This window comes from Mauremys mutica, chromosome 23 (assembly GCF_020497125.1).
Source record: "Mauremys mutica isolate MM-2020 ecotype Southern chromosome 23, ASM2049712v1, whole genome shotgun sequence".
In the NCBI taxonomy this organism is placed as follows: Eukaryota; Metazoa; Chordata; order Testudines; family Geoemydidae; genus Mauremys; species Mauremys mutica.
Genome location: NC_059094.1, coordinates 16,265,115 through 16,283,088, shown reverse-complemented (window position 1 = coordinate 16,283,088; position 17,974 = coordinate 16,265,115). Strand labels below are relative to the sequence as shown.

Sequence of the window (17,974 nt, the reverse complement as noted above, 5' to 3'; positions counted from 1 at the left end):
ATCACTCGCAGAGTGTGTTTTTGGAAATTCATTGGTGATTCATCCTGGTGATTCCTTCCCAGCTCCCTCTTCTGTGAGGTTTTGTGTATTGAGGTAATATCATCAACAAAGCACTTCAACAAGCCTGGACCAAATTAACACTCATTAATACTCTGAATCACATCCACTAATCTCCCAGAAATCATTGGGCCTAATTATCCTCTTACTGACACTGGTGTAAATTAGGAGTAACTCCATGACAATCAGTAGAGTTACACAGGGTATTGGACTAGATGATCTACTGAGGTCCCTTCTAATAATAATCTATGATTCTATAACACAGGTCTGAAGTCATTGGAACTATGTTGATTTACACCATCTGAAAATCTGGCCCATTGTTCTTAGTGGCTCTCCTGTATTGTTCAATGGCGTGGTTTAGGCTGTGGTTCAAGTGTCAGAAAGCCTATGATCTTTGCGGAGTTACACCTAGATACCTGGCGTGACTAGTTATGAATAGTTCCGAGCAAATAACTCGTAAAGGTAAATAGCCTCTGAGGGGAAGCTTTTCAAAGGCAAAAAGTGCAGTCAGGAACCCAGCTCCCACTGAAAGTCAGGTATCTCATTCCCATTGTGCCCTTTAAAATCTATCCCCTCTGGCCCCATGATTAACTGGAGAAACTATGGGCTCTTGCATGTCTCTATGTGATAGGATGACCAGATAGCAAGTGTGAAAAATCGGGACAGGAAGTGGGGGGTAATAAGTACCTGTATAAGAAAAAGCCCCCCCCCGCAATCAGGACATCCAGTCACCCTACTATGTGCAGTAGTTTACCCAACTAGCTAGATTAATAAAAACTAACTTAAATGAAACTGGGGAGCGAGTTTAAAATTTCACTTTTCATTCTTGCTGTTTACTCTTTGCATTTCAGCAATGGAAAGGGGCAAGTTAATTTCATTGTATTCATTTCTAGTCAGTTTCACTCATGCACTAGTATAGCTCCAATGTTTGGGTTGCATTGAAGTGTTTTCATTCATATAAACAAAAAAGCTGGCATCCTTTGGATTTACAAGGGGCATTTCCGGACTTTAGTATTGTGGACAGCTTGTTTTCACAGCACTGAAAACTGAGGCCTAAAGCTCACCATCCAGTTGTGATTTTTATTTATTTTGTGCCAGTGCAAACAGAATTCCATAGATATTACTATGTACATGTAAGTGTTTGGGATTGGAGTGTCACTTTAGGAAGTGTCATGTAATTTGAAATGTCTCATAGACTGTTGCATGCAGCTTACATTTTTTCCCCCCAACACCACTGCTCAGTTGATCACAACTTTTTACATAGCGTGGTTGCTTAATTACTTCACTTAGCACCTCAAGATGAGGCCTCTGGGATTTGGGAAGCATATGTTTATAATACATGTGTCCTTGTTAAAAAGCCTCATCTAAGTCTTTTTCTCTCTAGTTATTTTTACCTTGTGTTTAAACTAGGACATTTTTTCCATTTGATTCGATTCTCTCCTGAGATCCGTCAGCCACTTGAGTCAGTGGCAAAGCTGCGGAGAAGCTGAACCTGGCATTCTGTTTGTTTTGTCTAACTGCTTTTCCAGCTTGAGTGGCATTTATCTTCCTTTCCTACAGGTACATGCATGATCCCCTCCCCCCCAGTATTGTTAAAGGGACTTACAGTGTATTCAGTGGCCAGTCTGTTCCCCCGATGTAGCCATAATGTCCCAGGTAGCTGTGAATGTACGGTGCAATTAGAGAGATACAGTTGTGTTAATAAACGGCCTTGCTTCCAGGAAATTAAAACCTGTTTGTCCTTGGCCCTTCCCCTTATGTCCATAGATACATTCTCCGAGAGAGGGCAGAGCCCTTGGGCATGGAAAGTCAGTGCTGGAGGAGGGCTGCACACAGGTGGTTACGCTTAGGTGAGAGAAACTGCCAAAGAGTTCAGGGCAAAGTCCTGGCTCAGTTGAAAGCAATTTGGGTTTATGTGACATCTCCTCTGAGAATCTGCATAAAGTCCTGTCCCTGCTCCTGCTCTCTTCCTTCCATCCACTCCCCTACCCTCCTCCTGTCCTCCCTCCCTCCCCTTTATAGCCTCCGGCTCCATCATCCCCTCCTGCTACCTCCCTCCATCCACCCCCTCTCCACCCCAAAACCTCTCCACCCCCCCATACCTCCTCCCCCCTTATCCCCCCAACCCCCTTCCATCCCCCATACCTCCTTCCCCCTTATCCCCCAACCCCCTTCCATCCCCCATATCTCCTTCCCCCTTATCCCCCCAACCCCCTTCCATCCCCCATACCTCCTTCCCCCTTATCCCCCAACCCCCTTCCATCCCCCATATCTCCTTCCCCCTTATCCCCCCAACCCCCTTCCATCCCCCATACCTCCTTCCCCCTTATCCCCCCAACCCCCTTCCATCCCCCATACCTCCTTCCCCCTTATCCCCCCAACCCCCTTCCATCCCCCATACCTCCTCCCCCCTTATCCCCCCAACCCCCTCTCCCCTTATCCTTCCATCCCCCCATACCTCCTTCCCTCTTCCCCCCACCCCCATATCTCCAACCCCCTCGTCCTCCATCCCCCTCTCCACCCCCCCCATCTTCCCCCACCCTCTCCACCCCCCCACACCTCATCCTTCCCTCGTCCCCCCACCCCCTCTCCACCCCCCATACCTCCTCCCCCTTGTCCCCCCGCATCTTTCCATTCCTCCGGCCTCCTCCCACGGCCTCAGTCACGTGACCTGCCCCATCACGTCTCTCTCTCCACCCCCCGCTTCCGGTTTACGCCCCGCCCCCTCTCCCCTGATTGGTTCCCGGCAGCTCCGCCGCGGCGTGACGCACGGCGGCGGATCAATGGGGACGGGGCGCGGCCCGGCACGTAGCCCCGCCCCTTCTCCCCCTTGGCTCCTCCCCTGCACAGCGCGCTCCGGCCGGAAATAGGAAGCGGCTGAGCCTGAGGCAGCGGCGGCCGCTGCCGGGAGCGAGTCCCGGAGACCCCCCGCGCCTCTCCTGGGGTTCCTGCCGCCGCCGCTTCCCGGGGACCCGGCTCCCGCTCCCGGCTGCCAGGGGCCCGGAGCCCCCCGCGGGTGCGGGCAGAGCCCCGGCGGGATCCCGAGTGAGCTCCGCGGGGCCGGGGCCCGGTCCGGGGGGGGCAGCGCCGCGGGGGGCGACCCACCTTGAAAGGGGGCCCGGGGCGGTTCATTTCTGGGGGGTGGGGAGCAGCGTCCGCCCCCCCCTCCCCCGCCCTCTCTCCGCCATGACGGGCAAGTCGGTGCGGGACGTGGACCGGTACCAGGCGGTCCTGGCCAGCCTGCTGCTGGAGGAGGAGAACAAGTACTGCGCCGACTGCCAGGCCAAGGGTAAGCGCCGCCGGGGCTCGGGGCTCCCCCCTGCCGCTGGCTGGGGTGCGGGGGGGAGTGTAAAGGCATCTGGCTGATACTGATCCCGGGGGGGGGGCTGTGTGGGGCCGGGGGGTGGATGCTTTAGGGCTTGTACCTGCAGATGATATGGGGGGGGGGGGAGTTGGTTTGTAGTACAAAATACAAGGGCTGTGTGTGAGACCCACGGCGGCACGGCTTGTGAATCCCTTCGTGGGCTGCCTGTTCCCGTTTTGGGTGTCTAATGGCTTGTGCAGTGACCCCCCCTTCCTGCACCCTCTGAGTCAGACGTGGTGTATCTGTGTGCGTGAACGGGAAGGGAACAAGCAGGTTGTGAACATGATCCCTGACTCGGTAGGTGAGGGCAATAGGGAAGTGGGCCCACGGAAGCTTATACCCAAATAAATTGGTTAGTCTCTCCGGTGCCACGAGGACTCCTTGTTCTTTTTGCCGAGACAGACTAACACGGCGACCCCTCTGAAACCTGTACAAAGAATGTACGTCTAGGGATGGCTAAATGTGATGATTACGTAACAGGGTCAACTGGGCAACTTTAGAAGGTAGCATTCCGCAGCTTGTGTATTTATAAATGCTGTAGGTTGATAGATGAAGAGGAACGAACTCATTTGCATGCTGACGTACAAGTCATTGTCAAGACAAGGTTGTTGAGCAAAACATTATGCATCCGAACTTGATCAAGGAGGACTTTGGGTGTGGAGGGAATTCACTTCTGGAATGTGTGGGATTAGTTTTGACTAGGCCCCAAAAGTCTTCTCTTGCTGGAGCTATCTGGCAACAAGCCCTCATCAGGGGAAAATGAGGCTTCCATGATAGTGCCACACATCTTCCTGGACAGAGGAGGTGCGATTCATTGGTGGTGGATGTTGGACATCAGCTGATGCTCATTATCACCTGACACACTTTCTGATAACACAGGTGTTCAACACAAGGAGTCAAACCTAAAGTGCTAACTTTATTTGCACTCCATGCTATTTTGGAACACACATTGACACTAAGTCAGGCTTGCATCTGTTACCTTACCCTTATTAATGAAAGCTCTTTAAAGATTTTTTTGTGAGGGAAGCAGGTAGATAGTGCACTTTCTTTGTCTCCATATGTGATAGTTTGAGGGCTAAAATCTGTAGTCTAGGGCTCTTGTGTATTCAAAAAGGTATTCTTGTCCTCTTGAGCAGATGCTAAATACCAGTTTAGTGCAAACAAAGGAGCAATACCTGCCCAGTTTGTATAAGTGTGTGGGGTGGAAACTTCTCCCCAATTTCCTCTCAGTAAATTTCTCCTTCATATTGCAATGGTTGCTTCCAGTTCAGTTGGGAAGAGTGCTGGCACTAAAAGCTGCTTGGTTTTATCCAAACTTCATACTGTGGTTAGCTAATGAATTCTGAATTACAGCAGCCTACCCTAGCATCACTACAGTCAAGAGTCAGATGCCATTTCTGTGATTGTTTCCTGAGAAACAGGGCTTTGTAGCTCTGCTGTTCATGTCATTTGGCAAACGAGTTGAATAGAAAATATGGCTAAAATCTGTCTCTAAGGACCCTTTCAAACATCCTGAGTAAATGGTGGCTGAATTTCAAATACCAACAATTTGCAAACACTTAACCCTGTATGTGAACTGGAATTTTGCTAAATAAAATTGTCTTTTTAAGGGAAATTTTAAAAACTGGATTACATAACTTTGCAAAACATTCTCAGCCAAAGCATATCCTCTATTGTGTCTTCCTTCAGACTGTAACTTTAAATTAGAGCTTGGGTATAGGATAATGTCTGAAGAAGTACATAATAGTAGGATCCTGTGGGTATCTGAATGGAAATGGACCTTATGTGAAGTAGAGCTGATTAAGTATCACTGGAAGGATGTCACATTGCAATGGCCCCAGATACTATGTTCAATGTCAGAATTTTTACTGTTTTCTCTTTAAACTACTCTTGTAGGAGAAGAATAAACTGTTAAAGATCTGACTTCAAAAGTGAAAAGGCAACGGCTTCTCCCCTAACTCATCCTCTTGCACATCTATGTATTTTCACATGGCCTACTGTTCTGAGCCTTCTGTGCTATTTTTGCTATAACTGTAACTTAAGGACCATTGCTTAGTGGCTCTTGGAATGTTTGCCTAATGAATTTCTGTAGGGGATTGGAATCGGGATTCCTGGGTTCTGTTCCCAGTTATGCCGATAACTGATCTTGGGTTAATCACTATACCTTTCCGCTTCTCTATTTCCATTCTACAGAGAGATGATACTTATGTATATCAGATCAGTATGAGGCTTAATTAACAATTGTAAAGAGCACTTTTGTGATCTGTGGAGAAAGTGAGTAACAGAAATGCAAAATTATTGTTCAAGTACTGCTTTATTTTCTTGTGGGAGGTATTTAGGTTGAAGTTGGATCCATATCTTCAGTTTCTAACTCTTTGTGTATATTGGAGCTGTAGCAAACAGCATAAATGGATGATGCTGCATGTATTGGAGAGAAGATGGCACAACTTAGAGAAGTGTGTGTTTACATTCCAATTATAACACACATATTGGGGTGGGGGGGTGTAATTGACATGTAAGCTGAATGTGGTCTTTTTCTCTTTTTTAGGGGGTAGAGGTCATAGTCCCATTTGCTAGATCTTGGATGTATCAGCTATTAAATAAAACTGGGCATATAAAAGCCATTCTTAGATCTCATAATTGCATTTTGAACAATGAGGATTGGTACTGTCTCCTGTTAATGTATAAACAAATAAGATGTCCTAGCAGAGAACTTCTGTCCTGGATAAGTGTGATTTTTTTTTTTAAGTGGCTGCCTATCCTGTTTATAGATAGTTGGAATGTTGCAATTCCAGAATGCACTGATGTGCAGGAAGTGAGGTTTTACAATCCAGCATTATTACCAAAGATGGTGAGTTACTTGTTACTGTGAAATCAGTCATGAGACAGGAAGAGACTTTTTGTAAATGAACAAACTTAAATTGATCAAGATTGATCCAGTTTTCTGTTGCGTTGAATGGTAGCTGCTGGTTTTGCAACAGAATTGTCATTTGTACTAACAGTGAAAGGGTGGAGGCAGCCTCAGTTCTCATGAACCAAAAGTGAAGAAGTCTGTAGTTCTTTAGCCAAACACACTTCCTTTGTGGTTATTGGGTATTTCTGTGAACACTGCCAGCCATAGTCTGTTAACTTCCTGAGGAGATGGGTTATATTACATTTCTGTAACTGTATATATATCTTTCCATTGCCACTGTTAAGGTTGCTCATGAAATATGGGGCTCCCACAATTTCATTGTGTTGAAATTGTGGTTGCTCACCCACTTTTTTTTACCATCCGGCCCTTGCTGCAGAAACTAGCCTAAGGCCTGGTGATATTGAAGTCAGCTGAATTCCCCTTCATTGGGAGTAGGCCTTTAATATTTGCGCAGCATGAAGAACACTTTTTGTTTGAGACACACCTCTTCTGTCTAGGTAACTTAAAACTCTTAAATAAAAATGACTTCTGATAAGAGAAGACCAGCTGGTGCATGCTAACTCCTTTGTGGGGTTTACAAGGAGAGAAGTAACATACTGATTGTTTTGGTAGAAAGACTTACCTGGTCTTAAGTACAGTAGGCTACTTTGTGTGCTTCTAATTAGTTGCAAATCTGACTTCTGTTCCATGAAAGCACTCAAATAGAGTGCAAGCATATGGAGAATCTTGCATCATGTCATTTTGATATGATTAGAAGAATCTTCATTGAACTTGTGTGATGCATGAATAAATATCCCCCAGTTGTGAGGATGGTAAAAATCTTGTTTTGGTTTCTAGCTGACAAATTCTGTATCCCCTTCAAGATTAAATAAATTCTTCCATCGGTAGCCATTACTGCTGACCCGCGGCAGTTGTCGCTGAAAATGGCAGTTTTGCGGAAAGTAATTTATCAAGATTCCCATTAGACTATACTTTCACATTAAGCCTGTTCCTTGGGGGCGTTTTTGTGCTCATTTTCCTTGTCAGGAAATTCAGTGCAACGTACTTCATTTAGGAGATGTGCAACACTTAGATGTTGAGATGGAGTCCAGGAAAGATGACCAAGGAATGAGAGGGAAGATTGTTCACTGATTGGGGGGGGGAGGGGAAGGGAATCTCCTTTCTAGCCAGATAAACTACAATAAAAAGTACTTATAGGCATATAACAGTACAATTTAGTTCCTAGTCGCCTTGCTTTTATGCTCAGCTTATTGGCTTCTTGCAATTTAGTGTTACTTAGGCTGTATCTAGCTCCTTTGAAAGATAGTGTTCAACTGCCACCCACACTTCCAATTCTGTGAGATGTTTGATGATCTCACTCTACAAGCTGGATTATGAGTTCTCATGCCCTCTCTCCCTAGAAGTAGGAAAGAAATAAAGAACTGAATGACATCCCAGTGCAGCAAAATGGCTGTTTGGTTCAACTCGCGTCCTGTTGTGCATCCACCTCTTCCTTCGTTTCAGTCCGCAGAAGAGAACTACTTGGGATGTGGATAACAACCTCATTCCCAGTAACATCAGTGCTTTGATCCTATCTGTACTAGAAGCATAACTGTGCTAAGAACTTAGATTTCTATAACACCATATCCCAAAGGATACCTACAACTTTTTAAACATGGTGGTTTGTCTTGGGAATTCTAACCCTATTTTTCTGCCTGTTGTGGAGAGGAAATGCCTCCTTTCAGAATAGCAGGCATACCTCTTTGCCTGACTAAAAGGTTTTAGGTTTGCAGAGAGTGATAGTATTTGTTTTCCTGGTGAAGAGATGCGTTTAAGGCAAGCGATTAAAAGCCAAGTTTGCTTGATTCAGAACCTCTACTCATTTTGTGCCTTAATAGATGCAGGTAAAATACTACATCGGGCGGCATGGGGTGTAATATCTGTCAACACGTGCCAGGATAATGCCTTTCACTATAGATATACCTGAGAGATAGGGTGCACAACATTTTGTTGTAATGAGGAGGATGTGACTTGGCATGCTTCCGTGGGCAAATGCATAGCCTCCCCAGTGACTCTGTGCATAGGCCCCAATCATAGCATGTCTGCATACTAGTCAGACTTTTTCTAGTGTCCCAGAGAGCAAAACTTTCCTTGATACTCCCTCGCGAGTCTGGCCCTCTGAGAGGTGATCAATAAAGCCGCTGCTTTAGTCTGAAAACCCCTGAGAGCACAAGTGAAGAAACCATTAGTTGTCCATCCTAAACTCTTTCTGGGAGATCTCACATTCTTGTGCAGATCCACTGTTTGGACCAAAAGTGGAGTACGAGTCTAGACAAGGCACTCTCTCTTCTACCACACTGTCTAGCTCTGCTTGGAGGAGCTCTGAATTACATGATCATAAGACCAGGGCCCTATTCACTCTAGTGCCTTCCAAAAAGTTTAGGTCTCTGGCTGCAATAATATTCAATTAGTGGGGATAATATGCAGCTGTCCCTCCCCTTTCAGGCCATGTAGTATTCTGTTTACTGTGGTGTCTTGGTCGTAGAAATCTCTGAAAGGGCAAACTTTATGCTGCTTAGCTTCTCCTTCACTGTCTCTGAAGATTCAGACTACTGAGGTTTATGCATTACAAAAAGTGGCTAAGAGTCCTGTAGCACCTTTAGCCTAACAGACTACGTCTGTTAGTCTATAAGGTGCCACAGGACTCTTAGTCTGGATCCGTAAAAAGCAACAAACATGGCTCCCCCTCTGATACTTGACATACATTACAAAGAAATCTTTAAGTTTTTCTTCCAAAAGAAGAGCCATTATCAGCATCTCTTCTGTTCTGTGTTCCCCACCTCTAGCCCCTGGGAACTCAAGTACCGGAACACAAGCTTTGGCTCGCATAGTCTGAGCATGATAAAGAGAACATGCTTGTTGAGAAGATGCACTGGCCTAAGGAGTGAGCAAACATGAGCTGTTATATTTAGAGACACTCCAAAGATTGGGAATTATAATGCTTGGTCCTGGGGCTATGGAGGGAAGAGGATCAAACCTCTCCCCATTCTCACCACAGAGATGAAGAGCTGAGGCTGCCTTGAGTTAATAAACACTGCAGGCAGTGGCTGCAGATGTCTGTTTTGAAGAACTGAGAGGAAATTAAGCAAAAGCTCTGCAGTGTGGGAAAGAAAAAAGTTACAAAATGCTGCTTAATATCGACAGTTGGGAGAATGAGGGCGCTTCTACACTGAAAAACAAAAAACCCTACTGCAGCGAGTCTCAGGGCTAGTCTACACTGGAAGTGCTACAGTGCTGCAGCTGCACCGCTGCCTTGCGTCTGGTGAAGACTCTCTAAGCTCTCCTGTTGGCATAATGAATCCACCTCCACAAGCGGCGGTAGCTATGTCATTGAGCGAAGCTCTCTCACCGATGTAGCACTGTCTGCATCAGTGCTTAGGTCGATGTAATTTACATTGCTGGGGGGGCGGGGGATAGCTTCTTCCTACTTTGGTATAACTTATGTCACTCAGAGGTAAGTTGTAGTGTAAACCTAGCCGCAGAGGCCAGATCAGTTGACTCAGGCTTGTGCTATGGGGCTAAAAATCGCAGTGTAGATGTTCCTGCTAAGCCTTGTCCCTGGGCTCTGAAAGCTGACATGGAGGCTGGATCTCAAAGCCCACGGTCCAGCTTGAGCGGGAAAGTCGGCACTGCTGTTGTTAGCCCTGTAGCACAAACCTGAGTCAGATGACCTGGGCTCTGAGACTCACTGCTGTGGATTTTTTTTGCAGTGTAGATGTACCCTGAGTAGTTTTTAATCTGAATCAAATTGGTTGATCTGGGGGGAGAAGCGAACAAGATACACCCTTTTAAAATAAAGCTTGGCGCTGTTGCTTTCTGGCAGCGGAAGCTTGGGAATGAGTTGTTTCTTTCTGAACAAATGTGTGGGCTTTAGTGACATGAGATCATCATACCAGACTGATAACTGTTGATCATGACATGCTATAAATACCAAATCACGAGATTAACAGTAGATTCTACCTTGCTAGCATTTTCTCAAGGTCACTGGGTTTAGTGGCTACACACCTGCAGCTATTAGGCATGACCACAGTGCTAATATTAATTATCAAAGACCCCATTCTGGACCGGCACCTCATTGCACTCGATGCTGCCCACATGGCTCTGCCCCCAAAAGCCCCGTTTCTCAGGATTTCTTCCCATCTTGCTGCATGAGTGACAGCTGGGTATACTTATGTCAAAAGGATGCTGCCAAAACAGGCTATGGTCTGCTTCCCGACCAATTGTGTGGTGTTTTACTCAAAAGCTGTCTCCCCCTACTGGACTGCTAGATTGAAACCATGGGAAGAAAAGTTTTCCACTTAAGTTGAATTGCAACTGTGAGGTTGTCATTCTTTTGTAAGCTTTTTTTTAAAAAAATAAATGAGTCATTAAAACATTCCCCGACCATCAGGTGAGGTTTCTGCCATCTGTTGTGCACTGCTGCTGTTGCTGTGGATCTTCTGGGCTATCGTAATTAGCCTAATAGCTGCAGGTGTGTAGCCACTAAACCCAGAGTTGTATGGCTTGACCTGCCTATGCAGCAAAACATGTTGACCAACAGAGATATTGAATGGCTTGGGGGGAGGGGGGAATAAAAAAGCTATTTAACCCCACAATTGTCACGTTGAGGGTAAAATTGTGAAGCGCACAAGTGTGTGAGGGATGTCTCAGTCTGGGCAATAATACAGACTCCGTGATTTGAGTGGACTGGAAACCTTTTTGTGTTGGACTAGCCCATGTTAAATGTCTCCAGCTATTATAGGTGGTAAATGTGGGCACTGAGAATCGCTGTTAAATTAACCAAGGAGCGTCTGTGCATTTCTAACTCTCTGAAGCTTAACGCTGAATTTTTACAACATGCAGATACTGTATTTGACTCTCTTCCCTCTCCCAAACTTTCCCCCTCTACTCTTCCAGTCCCCGTCTTTCCCACAGGCTCCTTGGATCCGGTATCGTTGATGGCAGAACTGCAGGTTCCTCCACAGTGGAGTACCCCAGCGATGACCATTATGCAACTCTGCTGCATCCACTCATCAGTTTAAGGTTGCCCCGCACTCCTCCTTTGGTTTGTCTGAGTACCCCTCCCCTGTGTGTTATGGGAGCTCTGCCATGAGTTCTGTTTTGAAGTCCAACCCTCTTGTATAACTCATTGCCAATTAGATGCAAGTTTTTTTTTACCTGTGCATTATTCCTTGACTTTAACATAAAATAGATCTACATACAGAGCTAGGTCAGGGTTTCTCTGTTCTCGGTATTTCCTCATCCAGAATTACAAGACAGAAGCTTTTTTCTTGGGGATTTTTAAGTACACACAGTGCTGATTAAATGTGCTGTACAAATGCAGAATGTTAAAGGTGTTGGTTAAAAGCTGCACTTGACTTGCAAAGCCTGTCTTGAAAGATCTTGCTTCTTTCTGTCCTTAGAATTTGATATTTGTCCATTGAATTCCAATAGTTTACTTAGCTTATGATGTTCTCCATATTGCTTATAGAGTGACTGTCAAGTTATTGGGCTCAAATTAATGGGGTTCTTAAGTATTTTTCTAAGCCTCACTAATGGAAAAATGTTCACTGCTTTCTAATATTTCAAATAGCTTTCTCTTTTGTATTTAAACATTGCCTTGCAGTGTTAGCAATACAAATATTGTGCTAATACACAAGAACCAGGAAAAGAAACTAATAACCCTGTACTTACAAGCCGAGAAGTGTATGCAAAGTAAGATTTTAAAATATCTACATTCTAACTATATCAAGTAGTGTTTGTAATAAAGGTAAAGAGACTAATAACCTTCACAATATCTTCTCAATTGCAGCACTTTTGGCATGGGCAGTACAGGAACCCAGTGTTGGATTTTAGATGCAGCATTGTAGTAGGTGAAATGTGGCAAACAAGTTACCAGTCCTTCTCCTAAAAAGCTGAATCTAGAGCAGGTGCAAGGCAGGAAAACAATATGGAGTTACAAAGCAAGTACATCATTGTCATAACTAGAATGACTCATGAAATAAGTAGTTCAAATAGCTTTTGAAAGAAAGGGATGGAATTTGGTGAATGTTAGTTGGGAGGCTGTTAAAGGCATTACATGAAGGGTGAAGTCGTTGAGCTAGGAAGACAAAGAAGGCAAGACAGTGGTCCGAAGTGTGGATGGAGCAAGAGTGGTGAAGATGTGGTGACAGGTCTGAAGGAGAGGGCTTAAAGTACAACCAGAAGTGGGAGTCAGTTTTCATAAGTTTTTTCTCACTCTGGCAAACAGCTGTTAATGTTAAATATGTTGGGGGTTTTATTGATGGATGGAATTTCCCTACTAAACCACAGTCTAAAGTTGCTTGAATCACAGTTGAGCTTCCTCTTTCAGTAAGGGTAATGTGCATGGCATTTTCTCTTTAAATTGCCCTGTGTAATAGCTGCTTGTGGTGAAGAGAGAACTAACCTATGGTTCCCTAAGAACAGTCTTTAGCTGTTATGTGTTTGCATGATGAGGCACTGGATAAGCCCTCCAGAGTTTCCTCTTGTGTGTTAGGACTTGCGTCAGCAGACCTTTTCACAGAATTGAATAGCAGATGCAGTGATCTGCACTGCCTGCCTACAATTACAGCTGCCTGCAGTGAGTTAACATTCTCTTTTGAATTCTTAGAACATGTTATGCTTGAAACTGGTGAAGAATTCTTGGATTAATTTAAACCCATAACATCTACTAAGTGGAAAGAGGATATCTGACCTTGATGTATGTAGGGTATATACTGGTGTATTCTGTAAGTCTCCCCTGCATGACATTTTTGTAAAGTACTTCTGCCTTTGAAATTGCAGCATCTTAAGCTGAACAATCAAGAATGTGTTCCGCTTCTTCTTCTTCTACAATCACTGTAAGTGACAGGGTTAGAAACAGGAAAAAAAAAAAAGAGCAGATCCACTCATGGTAAACTTCAAAATTACTCAGAACTGCAGAATTTATGGTGGCCTCCTGAGCATTTTTTGCAAGGGAATGAAATAGATATAATAGTGGTTTACGTACAGCAATACAACTCATGTGAACATGCTGTCCTCTTCCAGATAAAGCTAAATCAGATCAAGATCATTCTGTAGGAAAAGGGTTCTTAGAATCACTTTTCAACAGCATTTACTATTCTAGCAGTTGCCACTATATGCTAAAGAGACTTTGTCAGTATTGGTGGGGACACAGTTATAATGAGAGGTCTGCCTTGCTCTTGTGTTTGAGTAGGCAGCAGCAGGTATGGGTCCAAGAGAATGTTGGAATGGCCGTCGTTGCAGTTGAAAGGGTATGGAAAGGTCAGCATTAGAGGGGAAACTCTTTTTTGGAAGTAGCTGTGCATGGTGAGAGGAGTGTTTGAGGTAGCATCAGCGTCGTTCAGAAATGAGGTCCGGAGACCTGGGAACCTGGAACATATCTCTGTGCTGCATACAAATGCATTAATTCTGCAAACCTGGGGGGAAAGAAATAGAGACAGGTGTGATATTATGCACTGAGCAGTGGATATCTCGACAAACATCCTGCCTTCTAATCTTATCTCTGTCTCTGACTTTGTGACCTTGGGCAAGTCACTATGACTGTCTTTTCATCTGTAAAATGGGGGATATTGATGTTGCTGGATGTTGATAGCTAAAGTTATCTTCATACAACATTTAAATATGATGTAAATACAACGATGCTCAGTTTAACAAATGACTGAGTGCCCAGTTTTTGTAAAAACACACCACTCTGCTTGGTTTCATGAAACTTGCACTGCAGTTTAAGTAAAAATAGTGGTTGGTTACTGTAGCAACAGCCAAATGAATTAGTTGAGATGTCAGACTGGTATGTGGTTTTGCGAAGGTGTTTATCTCCCCTACATCTTTGCTCTTTAGAGATAATTCCTCTTAGTACACGTAGGTTATCAAGACTAAAGAGAGAACAAAAGCTAACTCCATAACTCAACTTTAGTCTGAAAGGAAAGACTGACCAGAAATAGTGGTTATCTCATGTATGTCCCTCGAAATTTAGGACAGAAAAAAAAATTGGCCTGGAATGAAACTGATCCTTGGAACATGCTATAATATCTTTCTCCCCTCTGATTAGGGACAGAGTCCTATATTTATAGGTGAAACTGGTAGCAACCCCTGTTAAGGTTGCACAATGCTCTCCATTATAAGATCCTGTTTTCAGTTGCTGATAACTTTGCCATACTTAAACAATTTGTGCTGAACTTTTCCATACCAGATGTCTGCCTAAGGCTGCCTCTTTTCTTTTTTTTTTGCGGGGAAATTCTAGCTAAAACATTTCAGCTGTTTCCAAGAACAAGATTAGGGAAATACACTTTACCCATTTAAAAAAAAAATCAACTTTTGTTGAGAAGCTCTAGCAATTCTATGCTTTGGAGCAAGGATGTGAAACTTGAACGGTCCCTGGTGTCTGCCTTTTGCTGTCACCTTGAAAACTTAACGCAGCCTCAGTAGAAACTTGCTAGAGCTTTGGCAGGTGAATTCTCTGATTCTGTTTGTACTGAGCAGCTCCTATGCACAGACTGAACTGCTCATGCCTGTCTCCACAGAATAACTGGGAATGCTCCAGCTTGGGGCTGCAGAGGCTGAGCTAGACTTGGGTGGCAGTTGCCCTTCCGAGTAGCTAGGGACAGCTGTGGTTCTGGGCACCAGAACTGAGCAGGGGAGAAGTCATCAAACAGCCTCAACGCCCTAAAATCTGAATTCAAACACACACCAACAATGGGTTGTCTTCAGAGCTGCAGTGACCTTATTGATGAAGTCTGTATAAGGCTATGGCTATACTTGCACTTCAAAGCGCTGCCGCGGCAGCGCTTTGAAGCGCTAAGTGTAGTCAAAGCGCCAGCGTTGGGAGAGAGCTCTCCCAGCGCTGTCCGTACTCCACCTCCCTGTGGGGAATAACGTACAGCGCTGGGGCTTTGACCACACGGCTGCATTGGATGAGAGTTAAAATCAAAGGAAGAAGCTACATTCCTAATACAGTAGAGATCTTTACCAAGAAATGTCTGAACTGCAACAGCCCCTTGTTGCTTCCCTCCACTTGCAATAGCAAGGAAAAGAACCTGTATGGCTCAGTTGGGCCAACCACCTCCAAACCCACTCGTGACTACTACAGGTATGTGGGGAGCACGAGACACATGCCTGTGAGCTGCTAAAAATCTTTCCAGAGAGGTGTACTTCTGAGTGCTTGAATCCCTGTATAGTGACGCTAGAGGACTAGTGCATAGCTTCACTAGATAGCAGCATACAATGCCAAATGCACAAATACTTGGGAAGAGACGGAACTATTGCCACTTGACAAGTAAGTGAAGCAGAAGTGTTTGAAGTATGGATTAAGCTGCATTCAACTTCTCCACTAATTGAGTCACTTCTTTTGGTCTAAAATTTTTGAAGCCTCTTCTGAGGTGAAAAAATGCATAACCCCTATCAGCTAAACTCTCTGCATCGCTAACCCCCGGTTGGTTATCAGCTTCTGACCTGTCTTTTTTCAGTCTTGGTAACTGGTGGAATTTGGTCTTGTTTCAAGATTCTCTTTATAAACCATGTCATTGGCTCTGTCTGCTTGAGACCTTCAGTTATACAAAATCTGATGCATTATTGGACATGATCATGTGCATGTATCCCGAGGGGAGGGATTCCTGGCTGTACTAGCAATTGTTTTAGGAAGCCAGAATTACTACTTGTCAGCTCCACTGCCCTGATAAGATTAAATAAATACAGATGCAATAAAGAATGTCAGTGGAGCGGAGTTCTTTTAATATTTCTGATTGATTCTGCAAAAATTGTAGGCGTGGGCTGAGCTCTTCATGACAGAATGTTACCAATATTTCTCATGTTACCAGGGAAACTTTTGACCAACTGTCATGTTAACACCAACAAATCTGAACACCACGGAACTTCTGTGAAGGATTTTCTTTGGTGGAGGGGATGGTGAAGGAGCACCTAGGATGTATGTTATAAACAGCAGAGAAAACAACTGAGTTACCTTCAAATTAGCAGCTGGGCAGTAACTGTCTTCCCAAACCTTGTTCCTTCTGTCAACAAGGTTTGAAATGTGATAGATGTATGTGCAAATAAGGATCTGGTCTAGAAATCGGACTTGCTTAGTATTTCTCATGCTGCATAAACAACTGGAAAACCATGGGAAAACCACGTCCCTGGAATCTTACCACTCATCTACACAGTGCAGTAACGCACAGCTGTGTGGTGGGGATTAGTGCACAACACGCTGGTGCGCATTCTAACTGGCCTGTATAGATCCTGCTGGCGCACGCTATAAATTCCACAAACAAGCCCTGAATCTCGCTCTTGTGTTGCCCAGCTCTCCCCATTAGCCCTTCTTGACACTAGATCCAACCAGGGTGGATTAAAATCTGATTGAAATCATTGGATTTCTTAAATCTCATATTGTGTGTACTTAATTTTCCTAAAGAGGTTCATTCTCATGGGTATAACTATTTAAAGTATGTTGATTTGCAACTAAATTTGGTACTTTCTTTACTTACCAGGAGAATACATATATCTGTGCACTTAAAGGAATTTTATAGTTTAACATATTTATTCAATTTCTTAACTTCTGTGTTTGTTAAACTATAGTGAATTACACACTTGTAAATCTAGCCTGTTGTAAACAAAGGAATTTAGGCGTGGCTATGCTGAGCGCTGCAGTAACTTTTAGGTGCCTAGAAAGTCACTGGGATTCTCGGGTGCCTAGGCTCCCTACAGGATATTTGGGGTGGAACAAATAGTTCATGATGCTAGTAAACTCGTCATTCCTCGATTAGTTGGCATAAGGCAGTGCTCCGAAGTGTTAGCACCTGGAACAACTTTTGATGGTTGAGTAAAATCTCATTCAGTCTTGTATCATCCTGCTAATGGTGGGCAGATGCTGTATGTGCCAGTAGGTACATTTTGTAACAGTTGTGCAATTAAAAAAAAAATCCTTTTAAAGGTGACCTGCAAAGGAAGAGAGCACCTCAAAGTGGCTTCTTAAAGCCAAGTTTCTAGATGTTTTAGCCAACTTCCTGGGTGGCCTATTGTTCAGTCTCCAAAGTATCCCTGGCACACCCCATTGCCAACAGGGATTCTTCTGCTTTAGCTTCTTCATATAACAGCAAGTTCACTCTTTATGTAAGAGGAAATGAGATTCTGCTTTGTGCAATGCATAGTGGCAGGGGACTGGACAAGATGACCTCTCAGGGTCCCTTCCAGTTCTATGATATCTGGATTTTAAGAGTCACTACCTCAGTTTACCATGGGTCACATCATACTTCAAACCAACTATCCGTAGATGAGGGAGGGATAGACTATCAGGGTTGGAAGGGACCTCAGGAGGGTCTAGTCCAACCCCCTGCTCAAAGCAGTACCAATCCCCAGACAGATTTTTGCCCCAGATCCCTAAATGGCCCCCTCAAGGATTGAACTCACAACCCTGGGTTTAGCAGGCCAATGCTCAAACCACTGAGCTATCCCATCAGTGTGTTTCTTTCAGTTAATGTAGGATGACTCCTACATTCTAATGGGCTTGCATTAAGGACATAGTGTACTCATCTAGCACCTTTGTGGGAAGCTGGTGAGATTGCCTTGACTGCCCTTATAGAACAGTGGCCGAATTCTTGAGATCCTTG

General features: G+C 44.4%; 2 protein-coding genes across 5 annotated transcripts in view; one reads left to right on the top strand and one right to left on the bottom strand.

Moving 5' to 3' along the window:
* Positions 1 to 2,703, bottom strand: part of COL9A2 (collagen type IX alpha 2 chain) — a 49,260-nt gene extending 46,557 nt beyond the window's left edge. For 2 of the 4 annotated variants that reach the window (XM_044998127.1, XM_044998128.1), the window contains exon 1: positions 1,664 to 2,025. In XM_044998127.1, coding sequence (XP_044854062.1) covers positions 1,664 to 1,822 — 159 coding nt within the window. In that variant the 5' untranslated portion in view covers positions 1,823 to 2,025. Of the gene's footprint in view, positions 1 to 1,663; positions 2,026 to 2,660 lie in introns of those variants that run through there. The other 2 variants (XM_044998129.1, XM_044998133.1) reach the window with 2 other exon arrangements.
* A 247-nt stretch (positions 2,704 to 2,950) lies between these two features.
* Positions 2,951 to 17,974, top strand: part of SMAP2 (small ArfGAP2) — a 34,990-nt gene continuing 19,966 nt past the window's right edge. Inside the window, exon 1 of the mRNA XM_044998136.1 lies at positions 2,951 to 3,346. Coding sequence (XP_044854071.1) covers positions 3,244 to 3,346 — 103 coding nt within the window. The 5' untranslated portion in view covers positions 2,951 to 3,243. The remainder of the gene's footprint in view (positions 3,347 to 17,974) is intronic.